This window comes from Anolis carolinensis, chromosome X (genome assembly GCF_035594765.1).
Source record: "Anolis carolinensis isolate JA03-04 chromosome X, rAnoCar3.1.pri, whole genome shotgun sequence".
Classification (NCBI taxonomy): Eukaryota; Metazoa; Chordata; class Lepidosauria; order Squamata; family Dactyloidae; genus Anolis; species Anolis carolinensis.
The window spans coordinates 6,793,666-6,808,359 of NC_085847.1; the positions used below are offsets into that span (position 1 = coordinate 6,793,666).

Genomic DNA, 14,694 nt, shown 5'->3' on the forward strand with positions numbered 1-14,694 from the left:
TTCCCAGACCTGGCTTTTCTAGGCTTGAGAAACCGCATAGCTGGAAGCTAATGGAAGCGAGGCCAAACGACCCATTGTTGGAATCGATTCTGAAGAAGCACTCCTCTGAATCTCATGGAGGAAACAGAAGGGCAAACCGTACCTTCCTGATGCAGAACTTGCTGAGGCTTTCGTTGTAGCGCAGAATCACTACTTTGCTGGGCATGGCGGCACAGATGCAGAGTCCGTTCTCAATCTGCACACAAAAGAGAAGCTCTTTTATAAACCACGGGAGATTCTTGTGGACCAGGGTTAGCTCAAGGGCCCTGTGAGATGGAGGAATGGGGAGGGAGCCAAAGGCAGACATTCTGGAAGGCAGTCCAAGGTGCACAGCACAACAAGGGCATTGGCACCAGTGGCAGCCATTCATGTACGCGGGAGAAGGTCCGCTAATGCCTTGTGAAGGTAACATTTGACTCAGAGCTAGATTGGTTTTAATGCTGGTCACTGATCAAAATGATAGATAGATAGATAGATAGATAGATAGATAGATAGATAGATAGATAGATAGATAGACAGACAGACAGATAGATAGCAAGCACAGAGGGAGAAGAGTTGTGAACAAATCCTTCCACATCAAATCCACTGGTCATCAACCATAGGCTATTCTGGAGCAGAGAACCCAAACTTCCCAGTCAGTATCCTACTCTCTGTGTACTCTAACAGACAAGCACCTGAACATTCCCAGTAAAGGTGAGCATTCTTGGGGAGGCTTTTTGTTGGTTTGATTTTATTGTGTCACTGTTGTATACTGCTCTGAAATATCTGTTAAGGGCAGTGAACAAGTGTTTTAAATAAATGGTTGATGGGATGCTCTTTGCACCAAAGGTTTGAGGCTAATTTTACTAACATGAAGCCTGCTGGTCTTACCTTGCCCACAGAAAAAAGATGGCATCCTTTCACAGCTTCAAAAACATTGGGTGAGACGTCAGGCTGAGCCGGCAAGTGGGATTGTGCTAGGGACTGCTTCACTTTCTTCACATCCACCAGACACAGGGCCCTCTCGTCTCCTGAGGAGAAGACAACCAAAGGACAAGCCTCTCAGAGGAGCACGGCTTGGTCCAGATTTGACTCCACAAGGCACTTTATGTCTAGACAGTGGTAGAATGTGTTCCGGTTGTATTGAAAAGAAGGCAAAGGGATCTAGTTTTAAGATGCCATGAAACATAACTCAAGGTATTAGCATTCCTTCTAGAAAGGTATAGCAAAACAGGATTGTTCCAAAGCAATGTAGTCAGTTCTGTATCATTCTATACAGAAGAATGGTGACTAGCAAAATATTCAGATAGGTCAGTAACAGTAAGAGGTGTAGGAGCACTGATTTCATGGCGGAGCTAAAAGGCCACACAGTACTGGCATGGACCACTGAATTCTACATCTTAAGAGTGACTGAGATCCTATACTTTGGCATAATGTAACTATCTGCCAGCTGAGCTACCTCTATACTGAATACCTCCAGCAGAAGCCATGGTTTCTCTTGTCTTATCACTCTAGCTTGCAAAGGGAGAGGCTAGCCAGAGTTCCTATGTCACAATAAACAAACTACTGTTAGAATGATGGTGGTTTGTTTAGCTCACTTGCCGCAGGAACAATGAGGTGGTGTGCATATACACAATGCTTGTAAACAACGCAAGTGATATCATTTGGAACTCTGGCTTGTGGCTAAGTGCAGCTCACAACATAATTTCTCTTCATTTTTTTTAAAAAAGAAGTGATTTTCTCTTCCTTTCAGTTGCCAGGATACACTTCAAAATACATGGGTGACATATACGCCCAGAGTTGCTGAATGAGATCCCCAGCAGCAAGAGTTATGCTGAAGAGACAAGGAAGGATGCGTTCTCTGTTCAGGCGCATGATGGGCCTTGTTCCACTCTACCTGCTATCATGAGAAGTTTCTCCAGGTCCTTGATGAGGTGCACTTGGAAAACAGCCCCGATGCCAGGGACGTGGGTTAAAGAGTTCTTCAGGACATTCAAGGCATAAAGGCCTTCCTCGGCACCCACTAGGACCACCTGGAGTCACAAAGCACACAGAGATGCCCAATATAAAAACATCAATCGCTATCCCAAAGCTAAACAAGTCCTTCTGGGAAACCCAATTCTTGATCCTCCACTTTGGCAGGGCAACCCATCCCTACCTGGTCACTGAAGGGCAATGTGCAGTTGATGTCCAAGCGGTCTTCCCCCTCGAGCTTCAAGAGAGAATTTCCAAGGAGCTTCTGTGCAGGAAAAGGGGGAAAAAAGATGGAACATGGTACACAGGAGTGAGTTTATGTCAGTGTGTTTGCTTATGGGAACTCTACTTTTATTTTAGAACACTCTGAAAGGGCTCCAGCATTGACATTCCCTTCCAGCACCGTTCAACTTACAGCATCGGCCTCGGCTTTTTCCCGGGAAACTCTTCCTCCAGCCACAATGGACTCCAGGGCATTGACCCAGCGTTGCTTGTCAGGAAAAGTGGGGGCCAGTAAATAGAGGGTCCGCCCAGGCCAGCAGGTGGTATGAGGATGAGATTCCAGCTTTAATATATATGGCACATCTACGTTGTTCCCAAAGAAAACACAAAAGGTAAACGGAAGCAGGCGTGTCCCTTGGCAAAATAAGAACAGACTGAATAATGGGGAGGGACCATTGGTTTTTTCCTTGTTGCCAACAGCAGCGGTAGCAGAACAAAACATGGGTTCTACTACTGGCAATTTTAAGCAAAGGATCTAATGACATAAGGTTTGCCTCACCTGTCTTAGCTGTATTTAAAAGTTCGGTGGCTCCCACAGCCCCATGGACAGTGACATCCCCATCTGGAAGGCACAGCTCAAACTCCTCCACAGGCCTCTGTCCAGCTTTGGCAAAAAGAAAAATGGAGACAAACATGAAGAGGAAATGAAAACGTGGCTGAGAAAGGAGGCTGTGCGGGGAGACACCTGACATGTTAAAAAGATCATCTCAGCATCATTCAGAAGACTGGAACAAATGTCGGAGTCATAACACTAGTAAACACTCCGCCATGCCCCCCCCCCCCGGTGACCTTGAGCAGGTCACAATATCTCAGCCTCAGGGGAAGACGGTAGTAAACCTCTGACTCAATCTTTCCAAGAAAAGCCCATGATAATTTTACCTCAAGGCCAGAAAGACCTTGAAGGCACCCAGCAACCACAGAAAGGGTCACAGGGGAGACGGGCATGGGGGCTCCTTCACTCCAAGGTGAAGAAAAAGTTATTTGAACAGGAAACATGAGAAGAACTGCTTACTAAGCTGCCAACCCACTTCCTCAAAGACCAAGGTACAGTTCAGACAAAGCAATAGATGGACAGAGGACAGGCCAAATCAGAGAAGATGTGAAAGCTTCTCTTGCTTACCTTCTCTTGCTTCTGTGTCAAAAACTAGCACTTTAGTTCCTTCCAGGACTATATATTTCCTGTCCCAGCCCTGCTGCCCACGCTTATTGTTTCTGAAAGACAGAAAGAGGACAAAGATGGCTCCAGAGAGGGCATTTCATCAGCCACCAGGCGAATGCAAGCAAGGTCTGTGGGGAGGCTCCTCCGGCGGCGGCAGCAGCAGCACCAGCAGCAGCTCTGGGCCGGCCTTTCAGCGCGGAGACTCACGTTTATACCTTGGCACCTTCATCCATCCTTCCAGCCGCAGACTGGCGCTGGGCTCTTTCAGCTGCAGGCCCGGAGAGTTCAATTTGTCCCGGCAGAAGGCCTCCGTGAAATGGGTGGCATATTCCGTGGGCAAGCCACAGGTAGCTGGCAGGCAGGCCGAGCACTTGGGGTGACACATCATCTGGCATTCTATTAAACAAGAAAGCGAGGAAGGAAGAAGGGATGGTGAAAAAGCTGATGCCAACTGCAGTTAACAACAACAGCAAGGCATGTCTGTAAAACGTTCAAAACAAAACCAAGTAGCAGGTGGCATCATAAAGCTGGTGTGATGGATCCTGTGATAATGAGGGGATGCTGTCATTGATCAGAGGCAGATAATATTCTGTTTCCATTCTCCACCAAGACAGTGCTCTGAACTAGGATCACCGTGCTTTAAATGCAACAGGTACATTCAGTCTGGTGCTCTGCGGGGGGTCTTTATTGACAAATATTTAGGGCTGTCAGCGAGAGGAATTTGCTTGCACCTTTCCCTAACAAGGCAAATAAAGGGGCTGTGTTTTGAATCTCTGTACGACTCCACTGCGCTCTGGCCCTAGACGTGGAAAAGCCCTGCCTTGAGGAAGCTCAGTATAAATATCGTCATGAAAAGAACCAGTCTAATTTGTCAGCTGCAGAAAGCCTAACAACTGAAACAACAGCACAGCGATGTCTATTCAACCTCTACTGAATTCAGTCCCATTCACCCCCTGCCTGCAAGTCATTGGACAAAAGGGGGAAACTCCTCCAAAATAAACGTAGGCTGCAGTCTGAGTAAACAGAGCAGCAGGGCTCTTTCAAAGCCAAGTACCAGACTGAAGAGCAGACAAATCTGTCTCCCCCCCTGAAAAAAAAATATCTACTGGTAACTGGCTATGGAAACTCGGATATCTTAGGTTTGATCTAGTTTATTTAATTTAGTGGAAACACTGTGTTTTAAATGTGTTTTAACTACTGTTTATATTATAGTTCAATTTGTCCATTTTGTTTTATGTTATTTGTTTCCTTGTTATTAATTTGTTATTTATTTTTATATTATATGTATTGTATTTGCTCATGCTATGAGCTGCCCCGAGTCTTTTTGGGGAGATGGGGTGGGACAGAAATCAAGATTGATTATGTATTTATTCCTGTCTGCTTCCAGTTCTTATGGGACTTCAAGAGGCCAGGGATCGACACAAGGAGAAGGGGACACAATGTTGGATGGAGGACATCATCCGTGATCCCTCAGCCTCTTTCCTTCTTCGATTCTCTGGCATGACATACTTACCAAGACATTTCGATGCTTGACGTCCAAAGTGCACAGTATCCAAGCACACTGCGCATTTTGTTGCTCTCATGTTCAATCCCACATTGAACCGGTGAGGAATATTATGATGCATCCGTTCTTTCAGACGCCGATTAAACTCTGGGGGAAAGGAATGAACGGCAGAGCAACGTTTACAAAGGACAAGTCAACCGTCAGCCCTTCACTCTTCCTGCACTGGCCTAGTTTGTTTCGACCAAAACGTCTTTACACAAAGAGCTAACTTTTAAAGGCTCCTGAAGCCATGTATATGTCACCATTAGGGCTAAAGTTAGGTCAGGACTTGGAAGCAGAAGTCCACTGCCCTACGCAACCGAAGAAAGAAGGCTCCAACACAACATTGCCAGTATCAGCTTCTTAAGCAACTGATGAAGTAACACTGAGCTTAGGTTCTTCCCCATTTCCTTCTCACTTTTGCATGCTCCAGTTAAAGGCACTGGGCCTTCTGAAATCATTCCCTGGACTTGAGCTTACCCCTAAATAGAATTAACTCAATTTGGATATATTGGCAGCTTTTTCTTTAAAAAAAAGAATAGCCTAAATATATATTAGAAGCAATTTCTGACATACTTTGGAAGAGGGATTGTGTCAGCTGCACAGAAATAAGAAACCACAGAAATCACTGTTAAGTATACAGTAAAAGTCCATGTCAAGTTCAAAAGGAGTGGCGACATTACAATGCTAGGGCTCAAAAGGCATTGCTATTTAGCCCTTGATCTAAAGTGGCCTCGATGGGAGTGTGAGTACACAGAAGGCGATGTTGTGGCAAATGTCACAGCAAGCCAGTCAGGAATCTGATGTTTGCAGAAGACACAATGATTACCATTTGTACTAAGCTTGGAGAGTTCACCTAATTTTCTCAGCAATGGTTAACAATCCTGTAAAATAGTCAGCATTAGCCCCATATTGCAGAATGGCAAAGGCCACAAGCAGAGACTTGTCAAAAGCCACAAAATACATTCATAGTCACAGAGAGGTTTAAAACTGTAGGCTTTCCCATTTGGGAACGATACAGCTGTTCTAGGCCACACAACTAAACCACATGGACGAGTACAGGAACTACACTAAAAGCACATGAGCTGCACTTCAAACACTCATAAAGTGACAACAACCACCAGTAGCAAACACTAGGGAAGAAAGCTCAGAAGGAACACCTTTGGATGTCACTTTGGGGCTGGGGCCCAGGGATGAACGCAAGTAGCTTCAGGGAAGCAAAGGCCTCTTGGAGATCAATTCCTGGGAGGCACCCGCGGGAGGGATCGCTGCCTCTGTATCTTAAGGAGGGTCCCCTCTGCATGTCTGGTTGGCCAGGGCCACCAAAAAGGATGTTGGCTTCTTCTTACATTCAAAGGAGAGCTTTCACCATTCTAGTCTCCCTCAGTGGTTCCCAATATGGACCGTCAAGAGAGACGACGCAAGGTACCTTCTCGCTGTCTGAGCAGAATTCCTGAAAGGCTTTTTTTGCATCAATGGACACCAAAGAACTTGAGGTGAAAATATCTTACGGGCGTTTACCAAAACAAAGTTCTATTGTATCCAGTGGAGCCTCCTTCATAGGAGCCATGCTTGGCTTGAGGCACTAGTGCCGAGACCTTTCTCCCGCCCAGCATCCAAGGTGAATCTGGGCTTGCCGTTTCCGGTGGACTTTGAGTGAGACCACTGGTCTTCCTCAGCCTACTCGAGCTCAGGGAAGGAGGCCGTGGGGCCAGCCTGGGGGAGGGCTGTGGTCCTGAGTGCGGTGCTCTTTGCCCGGCCCGCCCCTCCGGCGGAAGCCTTACCCTCTGGTGTGGAGGACTCCTTTCTGCGGCTCGAGGGAGGAGCAAGCAGGCTGATGGGCGTGGGCTGGTGTTCTGGTGAGCGGACTATGGCAGACATGATGATCTGCTGCCGGGCCGTGGCAGGAGTGGATGGGTGAGGGTGGTCTGTAATTTTCCTATGGGCAGCTACAGATACACATAAAGAGTTAGTGAACTCCTCCCAGCCCAAGGAGCAGCCGTGGTTCTACGCAACCTTAAGAGTTACGGCCTGCGGTAAGGCAAGGGTGGCGTTCTATTTGGATCCTCAACAGCAAACAAGGAGGGGGTGGGGGGAGAGAAAAGAAAACACACATTTCACTGCTACAGAAGACAAAGAGATGAGACAGGCGTTTGAGCTAAAAGCGAGCCTCCTCTTCAGATGCAACTCTACAGCAGCCCCCTACCTTCCTCTCGAGCCGATCTGAGCTCAATGCGGGTTTTCTGCAGGGCCTCTTCCAGCTCGGCCGAGCGGGCCTTCTCCTTCTCCAGTGCCACCTTCAGCTCATTGTATTGCAGAGGAACCTGTGTGGGTAAAGAAGGGTCCTCTTTCCGTCGACTAAACAGGCCCTAGCAACAGAAACACACAGACAGCTCCTAACTCCTAGTAAGTGGTGCTTTAAACTAGGGGAAGGGAATCCCAGCTAACTACAGACCAGAGGGTCTCATGGCACTCTTCATCTCAATAGAGACGGTGGGGTGGGAGACACCTGAAGCTCCCCCGGCCCAACTGGCGCTCAGTGTCTTCCTTGTGACAGGCCTCATCCGTCTGGACAGAGTCCATTCTGCCACCTCTAGAGCCCTCTCAGTGATCCAGCTGTCTCAGGGCCATCACCAACAGGGACCCAACAATCCCAAGCAAAAGCACCTCGGGTTGCTTGCTTGCATAGTTCAACAAAAAAGCAGGGCCATATGCACTTTCCCCACACGTCCCAAACCGAGTGAGCTCAGGTGTAGCAACAGGCCCAACTAAGAGTTGTTCCAACATTCCCTTAGGTTAGGACGTGTTTGTCGATCAGCAGGGCTGAGCCCTGAACACACAGTTTAACAAAAGGACTGAACAAGCTACTTCCAGTGTACAGAAGGACACCCTGCAGGAGTCGCATTTTGTTTACCGATATTCTTTGCACCCCGGATCTGGATGTTAAAAACCATATGTGCATGCCTCATACCCACTCTTTATTGAGCTCACCTTTTTCTTTTTGGCTGGCTGGTCCATCTTTGCTTGAAGGAAATCAATAAGCTTGGTTTGCTGTGAAATCGTGCCCTCCATTTTCACCTTTTCATGAGAATAGAGAACCTTTGAGGAGGCAAAAAAAGTAGGTGTCATAACAGGCACATACTGAACGAACCGAGCACAAATGGATACAGCATGGAATCCAGTACAACACCCCCCCCCCCAAAAAAAAACCCCAAACTAAACCAGGGGTGCACCTGAATATTTTCCAACTGGTACTCCAGGTCACTTCTCTCAGTCTTCAAAAGATCTGCCCTGTCTAAGGCTTCCTGCAGACCTTGGGTCAGGCGAAAGATGTGGTTTTTCTGCAAGTCCATCTGCTGCTGCAGCTTTGCTTGCTGTCAAGAAGGTCAGATCCAGAGATTCGTTAAGCCACTCGCTGGTATTTTGAATGGTTTAATGGTGAAAATGTGTCCAAGGCACATCAATGAAGATGCACAATGGCTGGCAACCACTGAAGCCTTACCTCTTCCAGAAGCCTCTGCTTGAGCTCACGTTCCGTCTCGAGTTTCTGCTGCAAACTCCGCGCATTCATTTCGAGCATGGCATGCTTTTTCTCCAAATCATTGAGCTAGAGATTTAGGACACATTTCAAAAGGAGAGACATGAAATGCTGTGAAGGAAGAGCCCTGTGTTGATCTTTCTTCCTCAACTTCTCCTTCTTCCTGAAGGTTTCCATGGCCTCACTCTCTCCCTTTCTCATAAGAACCACTGGCTTTGAAGGGAATTTGGGCAAGAGGTCCCTTGGGCATCCTGTGTTCCCACTCATCAGGCATCGGCTAGGGAACCAAGGGCCCTTTTCCCGCCTTTATCCGACATACTTGACACAGTTTGCCCCCCTCGCTACCCAGCATGCCCACCACCTCCATCTGGAAAACATCTGGGGAAAAGGAAGAGGCAGGGACTCCTCTGCTTCATTTTTAAAAAAAACTATCTACAGTGGAAATGTGTGCAACAGGCCCAAAGCGCCAGGAAGCCATTTCCTTTGCCCAAAGTGCCTCTGGGAAATGACGGGACACAGATAGCTGGAGCATCTTTTTGCAATGCACCCAAACAGCACTGCAAAAAGGGGTGCAAAAGGAAGGATTTGGCCCTGTATCTTTGGGACTCTTCAGGGTGCAAGGCCAATCTTCTTCCCTCTTCTGGGGCCTCACAAAACATAGGTTTCCCCCACTTTCTTTCTGACATCAAAGACATGTGCACTAAAAGAGGCAGGTGGAGTTTGTGCCTGAAAGCACGGCTCTGTTCAAGCAAAGGACCCATTTTTTTGAGTGACAAAGACCACGAAGGAGGAGGGAGACAAGTGGGGAAAGAAACTTTTCCATTCATTGCAACTCAGCCCAATTACTGTAAATGCTCGGAAAGGTTTTGTCACCCACCTTGTCCGAGAGACTCTCGGCTTTGAGTTTTTGTTCTTTCAGTGCTTGCTGGAGAGCCAAGATCTCGGCTTTGTGTTCTTTAACAGCAAGCTCCACCACCTGACGGGATTCAGTGATGCGCTGATCTGCCCGGACTCTGTATGAAAAACATCAAGTACGCTTTCTTATGTTCTTTCCCTATGATTGACACTCTGCCTTGGAACATTAATTTCCTTAGGCAACATACATGCAGGAGCAGAGTTTATACCTGCTTTGTTTCTCGGTATCCAGCATTCTCTGTAGCTCTCGAACCCGGCATTCGAATTGGCTCTTCTCATCCCCCAGAACGTTTCTCCAGGCCTCCCACTGGCGTTCCTTCTCCAGGAGTTCATCATTGAGGGCCTCCAGATCCATCACTTGCTCTTCCAGCATTGTGCAGGTTGTCTTTAAGGCCTCCATTGTCTAAAAACAAACACTTTGATCAATGTTCCTATCTCCACTTCAAAACCATGGTCCTACTCTATATCAAGGAATTTCCTTCAAGTCCTTTAGGATGGGTTTCCTAAAACGCTAAGCCTCCCTAAGTCAAGACCAACTATAGCTGGACAATGCATCTCAAATAATGTCCTATGGCAAGGTCAGGTCTAAAGCATTAGGTCACCAATCAAAATTCCCAGCAGCCTCTCACGTCGCTGTTGGAAGTCCAGATTTTTGAATCTTGGGGAAGATGTTTTTCTGTCGGACCACTCTCACCATCTAGAAACAGCTATTGCATGTAGCAGAAAAGGGACAGACATGATACGCATAACTGATTTCTTGTGGTGTTTAAAAAAAATAAACAAGCTTGACAGCAGCTTTGAAAAGGGTGAAAAACAGGATGGGAAAATGACATTGGAAGATGTTCAAACAAGCTTTCCCAATCACAAAGGCTCCGGTTATTCTTAAACAAAGCTTACTTAAATGTGTGTGTGTTTTAAAAGCTTGAAATGCAATCACTTTTGTGTCACGGGCTTCTTCCTGAAAAAACAACATGCTGAAAAGGAGCAATTAAAGTAATCAAGGGGTTGGGAGATTTTTCTTACTTGGAAGGGTGAAATTGCCATGATTTTGTTTTGTTTGTTATAGATGGGCCGGAAACACACAAGGGTTGGGGGTGGAGGGAGAGAACTGGGTAGCAGTGTGCACAATTCTAAATGGGATGGGTGGAATACATAGAGAAATTGGCCTCCTTCTCTTCTCTGTAACAATGAAAATGGTGTAGATTCAAGGAGCGAGAGAAATTACTTTTGCACACAATTCAAACATTGACATATGTGAAGAGTGGGGAGCCTACAGTCCTGCTCATATTGCTAGACACAACTCTCATCAGCCCCAGGAAATAGGACCAGATAGGATCATTACCAGATAACATATGGAAGTCCAGTAACTTTTGCTGGAAGTACCGTGTTTGTTTCCGCTCGCTTGGCAAGCATGGGCATAACCAGAATGTTCTTGTCTAGGAAAGAAATAAGGTCTGCAGACTCACTTGTTTCTGACTGGTGAGCTGCATTTCCCGCTCGGTGATCTCGCGACGGAGATGGTCAACCTCACTCCGCAGTTGGACCACCTCCTCACTGGCTCCAGACGCCTCGTCTAACTGTTTCGAGAGGAAGAAGTTCTGGTTGTTCAGCTCGGCATTGTCCTCGGTCAGCTGGTTCAATTGCTCCTCCAAGTCAGTAATCACCTAAAGAAAAAGAACAATAAATCAGAGAACCTAAGATCAGCGGAGACTAGCCAGGTCTTCCGAAAAGGCAGCCCCACTCCCCTACCTAACACAGGGGCTCTTGTAAAACCCATCTCTTAGGCTGGCACAAGCCAAACTCATACATCGAATGCAGTGCCTAGCGTGAAGCCCTGGAACCACTGCAATGTGACACTTTATGACACAGGTTTAAGAGGAACACCTTTCTGGCAAGAGCAAGGGACTGAAGCCAGCAGCTGATGGTCCCCTTCCTTGATCTGTCAGGCCCCGATAAACAGCACAAGCAAATGATTTCTCTCTCCGAGGCGTATTTCACCCTATCTGAGGAAAAGGACAACTAACTTTCAAGATATCAATCTGAGAGTATTGTAAAGAGAGGACCATTATCTGGAATGTCACTCAGAATGCTTCAGACGGTAAATGAAAACACAAGGAAAGCCAGTAAGTTGCCACACAACATTCTGATTTAGGAAAGACCTAAGTATGTCGTCAGCAGAGATAAGGAGAATGCAAGGAGCGCATCAATGTAAGCATTAAGAAACAAAAAAGACCTATGTAACAACGGCTTTATGAAAACAAACCATGTCCATTATTTAAAGCAGTATTAGAGCTAGGCTAAAACTTAGTATCCCAATGCAATGCTACCCTTCTTGGACATTTGGATAAAAATTGAGAGAGAACATGACTACAACATTTAAAAACAGGAAAAAGAGCTTATTTTTAACATCTAGGTGCACAATTTTCATCAGATACCAAAGCAACACCCGCTTCAACTGCCGGACGACCATTTCATACACGTCCTAACACACTGGTCTTGTACTGATGGTGATAAACACAATCAGAAGTATCAGACGTGTTTTCTTTGTGCCAGTTAAAGAAAGCAAGCAACAGTAAAACAAGGAGACCAGAAAAGCTCTGGGTGAGAATCAGCTTCCATAGTAAACTGAAGAATTAAAGTGTGACTCTTGCTATCACTCAGATGGTGGGTTTCTGTTCGCTCTGCCTCTCAAAGAGATTCAGAAAAAGCAACACGTTATCCTAGTTCTGACCTGTTCCGGAGCTTCTCTTTGGCCGGCACGCCTGGAGACCACTGTTGGACCAGAAGAAAGCTTTGGCAAACAAGGCCCTATATCTCCGGACTCACAAAGAGACAGAGTGTGCATGGCAATTAAATGCAATTTTCCATGTCTCTTAAAATTCACAGTGGGAAGCTCTCCACAATGAGGCCATCACAATGCGGGCTGAGCAGATGCGTGGAGGGAAGCCCAGGTTGTGGCGAACCAGAGAAATGGCCGAGAGAACAGCGAGGTCCCACACCGAACCAAGGACAGCGAGTCCTAGGTTGTATCAAATGGTCTTGGAGGAAGAAATGTGAGGGTTTGAACATCATCTTTATCATTTCAAGATGAGCAAAAAGTTGTGCGGGGAAGGTCTGAACTGAACTTTCAGAACTACCTAATGAAGAAAGACCAGGCAGCGTTATGCAACACTGAGCTACCAAAGAACATAATACACAGTTATTAATAAGGAATTCCAACTCCCTCAGATATAACCACAGTTCATTTTGACATAAATATTAAATGGCTCATACAAATTTATTAATCCATTCTGTCCTTTGGCCCCTGAACACTTTTTATTAGCCCAAGGAACAAGAGAGAAGGTATTTCCAGAACATCTTATCACAATAGTTCGTTCAGAAAATACTCGTAGTAAACAACCTTAATGTGATCCTGCTTCTTTCCAAGATTCAACTGAGAAAATGAACTGAGTAACAGTTGATTTAATGCAACACTCCAAGCACCGTACAGACACAAACCTTGCTCTGCACAACCAAGGGAACACATCCTCTGCATCTCTGATAATGAAGCATGGCAAATCAATTGTGATCAATTCATAAAGCAGTTTGGGATTGGCATGAGTTCTCAATAGTGAGAACCTGATCTCCATGGGCTTGCTGAAAATATGAATCTCCGTGACTTATATCCTTATATCACTTGGGGAGGGGGGTGTTGTCCTGCCATTTTATGGGATGTAATAAATAATAAATAATAATAAACTTTATTTATATCCCACCCCATCTCCCTAGAGGGCTTAAGTGGAGCCTTCTCTGATACTGAAACCCATTCAGAAATATTCCAAAGAATACTTTTCTCACAATTAAACACAGAAAACAAAGACCAACAAGACCAGGTTGCTTAACCGTTACAGATTATGTTCATAGAGGAAAGAATTCAAACAGCTCTACAATAAAAGTGTGCCATTGTCTGCTCTGTTCACAATCCAATGCAGGTTTTCCTTAGAAGTTGTAATGTACATGAGCACACTCTCTGGTTAAGTGAGGCTTCAGCTCTACTTTACAACCATCACTCAAAACATTTGAACCATGAGTCTGAGAGTCTGAAGGACAAAACTCTCAATTCGCTGCTCAAGAGGCGGCCTTATTTATAGGTCCTGCCTGGAGGAGAAAGATGTGAAAGCTTTAAGAGGTCATAATACTTTTCAAACTCATTGATCTGAAGAATGGAAACAGCAAAGCACCGCTTGGCCTTGAATACTCAACCTCCCACAAAGTAAACCACAAGACATAAACCGGTGACTGCTGCTAGCACCTGTGTTGGCAGAGCAGTGTATCTAGTCTGGGTTTAACCAAGCTTTTAAGGAGTTACTCTCTCCTAAAATAGGTTCGGCGCATTGGATAGCTCCTTGAAAGCTTTCCAAAACTTGAAGTAGATTCATCACAATGTAGAGACGGAAGCTTTCAACCGCTACTGACTAACGCAGAAGCAGACCAAGAGAAGGGGACTTCAGCCTTTGAGCAAAATTGATCACTTCTTTGGAGTGAGGATGGATCATTCCCAGTTTCTGGAGGACCAGCACAACACAACAGATGTATTGCTTGAGAATGGGCACCAGCAGGGTTTAGGAGTCGTAATACTCTGGTTATCACACACACATCATACAATATGGTTGCAAGAATCTTAGCAAACCCAAACACTCTTGGCCTTTAATTGTAGCGTTTCTGCTGGGAATGCAACTACAACGTGTTATCTCCTCAAACAAGAAACACCATTAAGGGCCCTGGGAGCAGAGTCTCCTTTATCGACACACCAAAAGGTATTGGAACAGTAAATACAACAGGTAGGGTGTACTTTGTGCTTAAACTACCCAGGCAAGCACACTATGAGCTGGAGCAAATCAGACAGACAATTCAGTGTATCCTATAGTAGAAGTGTGCACATCATAAGCAAGGTCTGACTTGAGAAAAGCAAAGTCTGATTTCTGACCGAAATATACATTCATACTATGCTGGCAGATTTTTGGTTGACAAAAAATTAAGGCACATATCACAATTACAGACTTGGTCCTGTATTCAGATTTTAAAAACTGGGGAAGTTTGTCCCTCCCCTCCATGGAACGCCACAAATTGCCTCCACTAAAAAGGTGGGCACTGTTGAAATGAAGTCTGTTTGTATGAAGGTTGGTAATGATTTTAGAGCCCAACACTCTTTCTGCCATACTAAATAATGTCTCAGAAGAAATCTTTCAACCTTGCACAGGTGCCCATCACTAGGAAACCTAAAAT

At 45.7% G+C, this 14,694-nt stretch overlaps 1 protein-coding gene across 12 annotated transcripts in view; it reads right to left on the reverse strand.

The window, feature by feature from the left end:
* The window catches only part of cit (citron rho-interacting serine/threonine kinase), a 67,982-nt gene that overhangs the window by 7,408 nt on the left and 45,880 nt on the right, over positions 1-14,694 (reverse strand). For 8 of the 12 annotated variants that reach the window (XM_062958413.1, XM_016996594.2, XM_062958412.1 and 5 more), the window contains 17 exons: positions 10,896-11,093; positions 9,639-9,832; positions 9,392-9,527; positions 8,479-8,583; positions 8,210-8,350; positions 7,968-8,075; positions 7,183-7,345; positions 6,761-6,925; positions 4,947-5,084; positions 3,649-3,829; positions 3,395-3,486; positions 2,774-2,878; positions 2,408-2,577; positions 2,177-2,257; positions 1,916-2,051; positions 910-1,049; positions 143-235 (listed from right to left, as the gene is read on the reverse strand). In XM_062958413.1, the coding sequence (XP_062814483.1) occupies positions 143-235; positions 910-1,049; positions 1,916-2,051; positions 2,177-2,257; positions 2,408-2,577; positions 2,774-2,878; positions 3,395-3,486; positions 3,649-3,829; positions 4,947-5,084; positions 6,761-6,925; positions 7,183-7,345; positions 7,968-8,075; positions 8,210-8,350; positions 8,479-8,583; positions 9,392-9,527; positions 9,639-9,832; positions 10,896-11,093 (2,346 nt within the window). The remainder of the gene's footprint in view (positions 1-142; positions 236-909; positions 1,050-1,915; positions 2,052-2,176; positions 2,258-2,407; positions 2,578-2,773; positions 2,879-3,394; positions 3,487-3,648; positions 3,830-4,946; positions 5,085-6,760; positions 6,926-7,182; positions 7,346-7,967; positions 8,076-8,209; positions 8,351-8,478; positions 8,584-9,391; positions 9,528-9,638; positions 9,833-10,895; positions 11,094-14,694) is intronic. The other 4 variants (XM_062958415.1, XM_062958411.1, XM_062958416.1 and 1 more) reach the window with 3 other exon arrangements.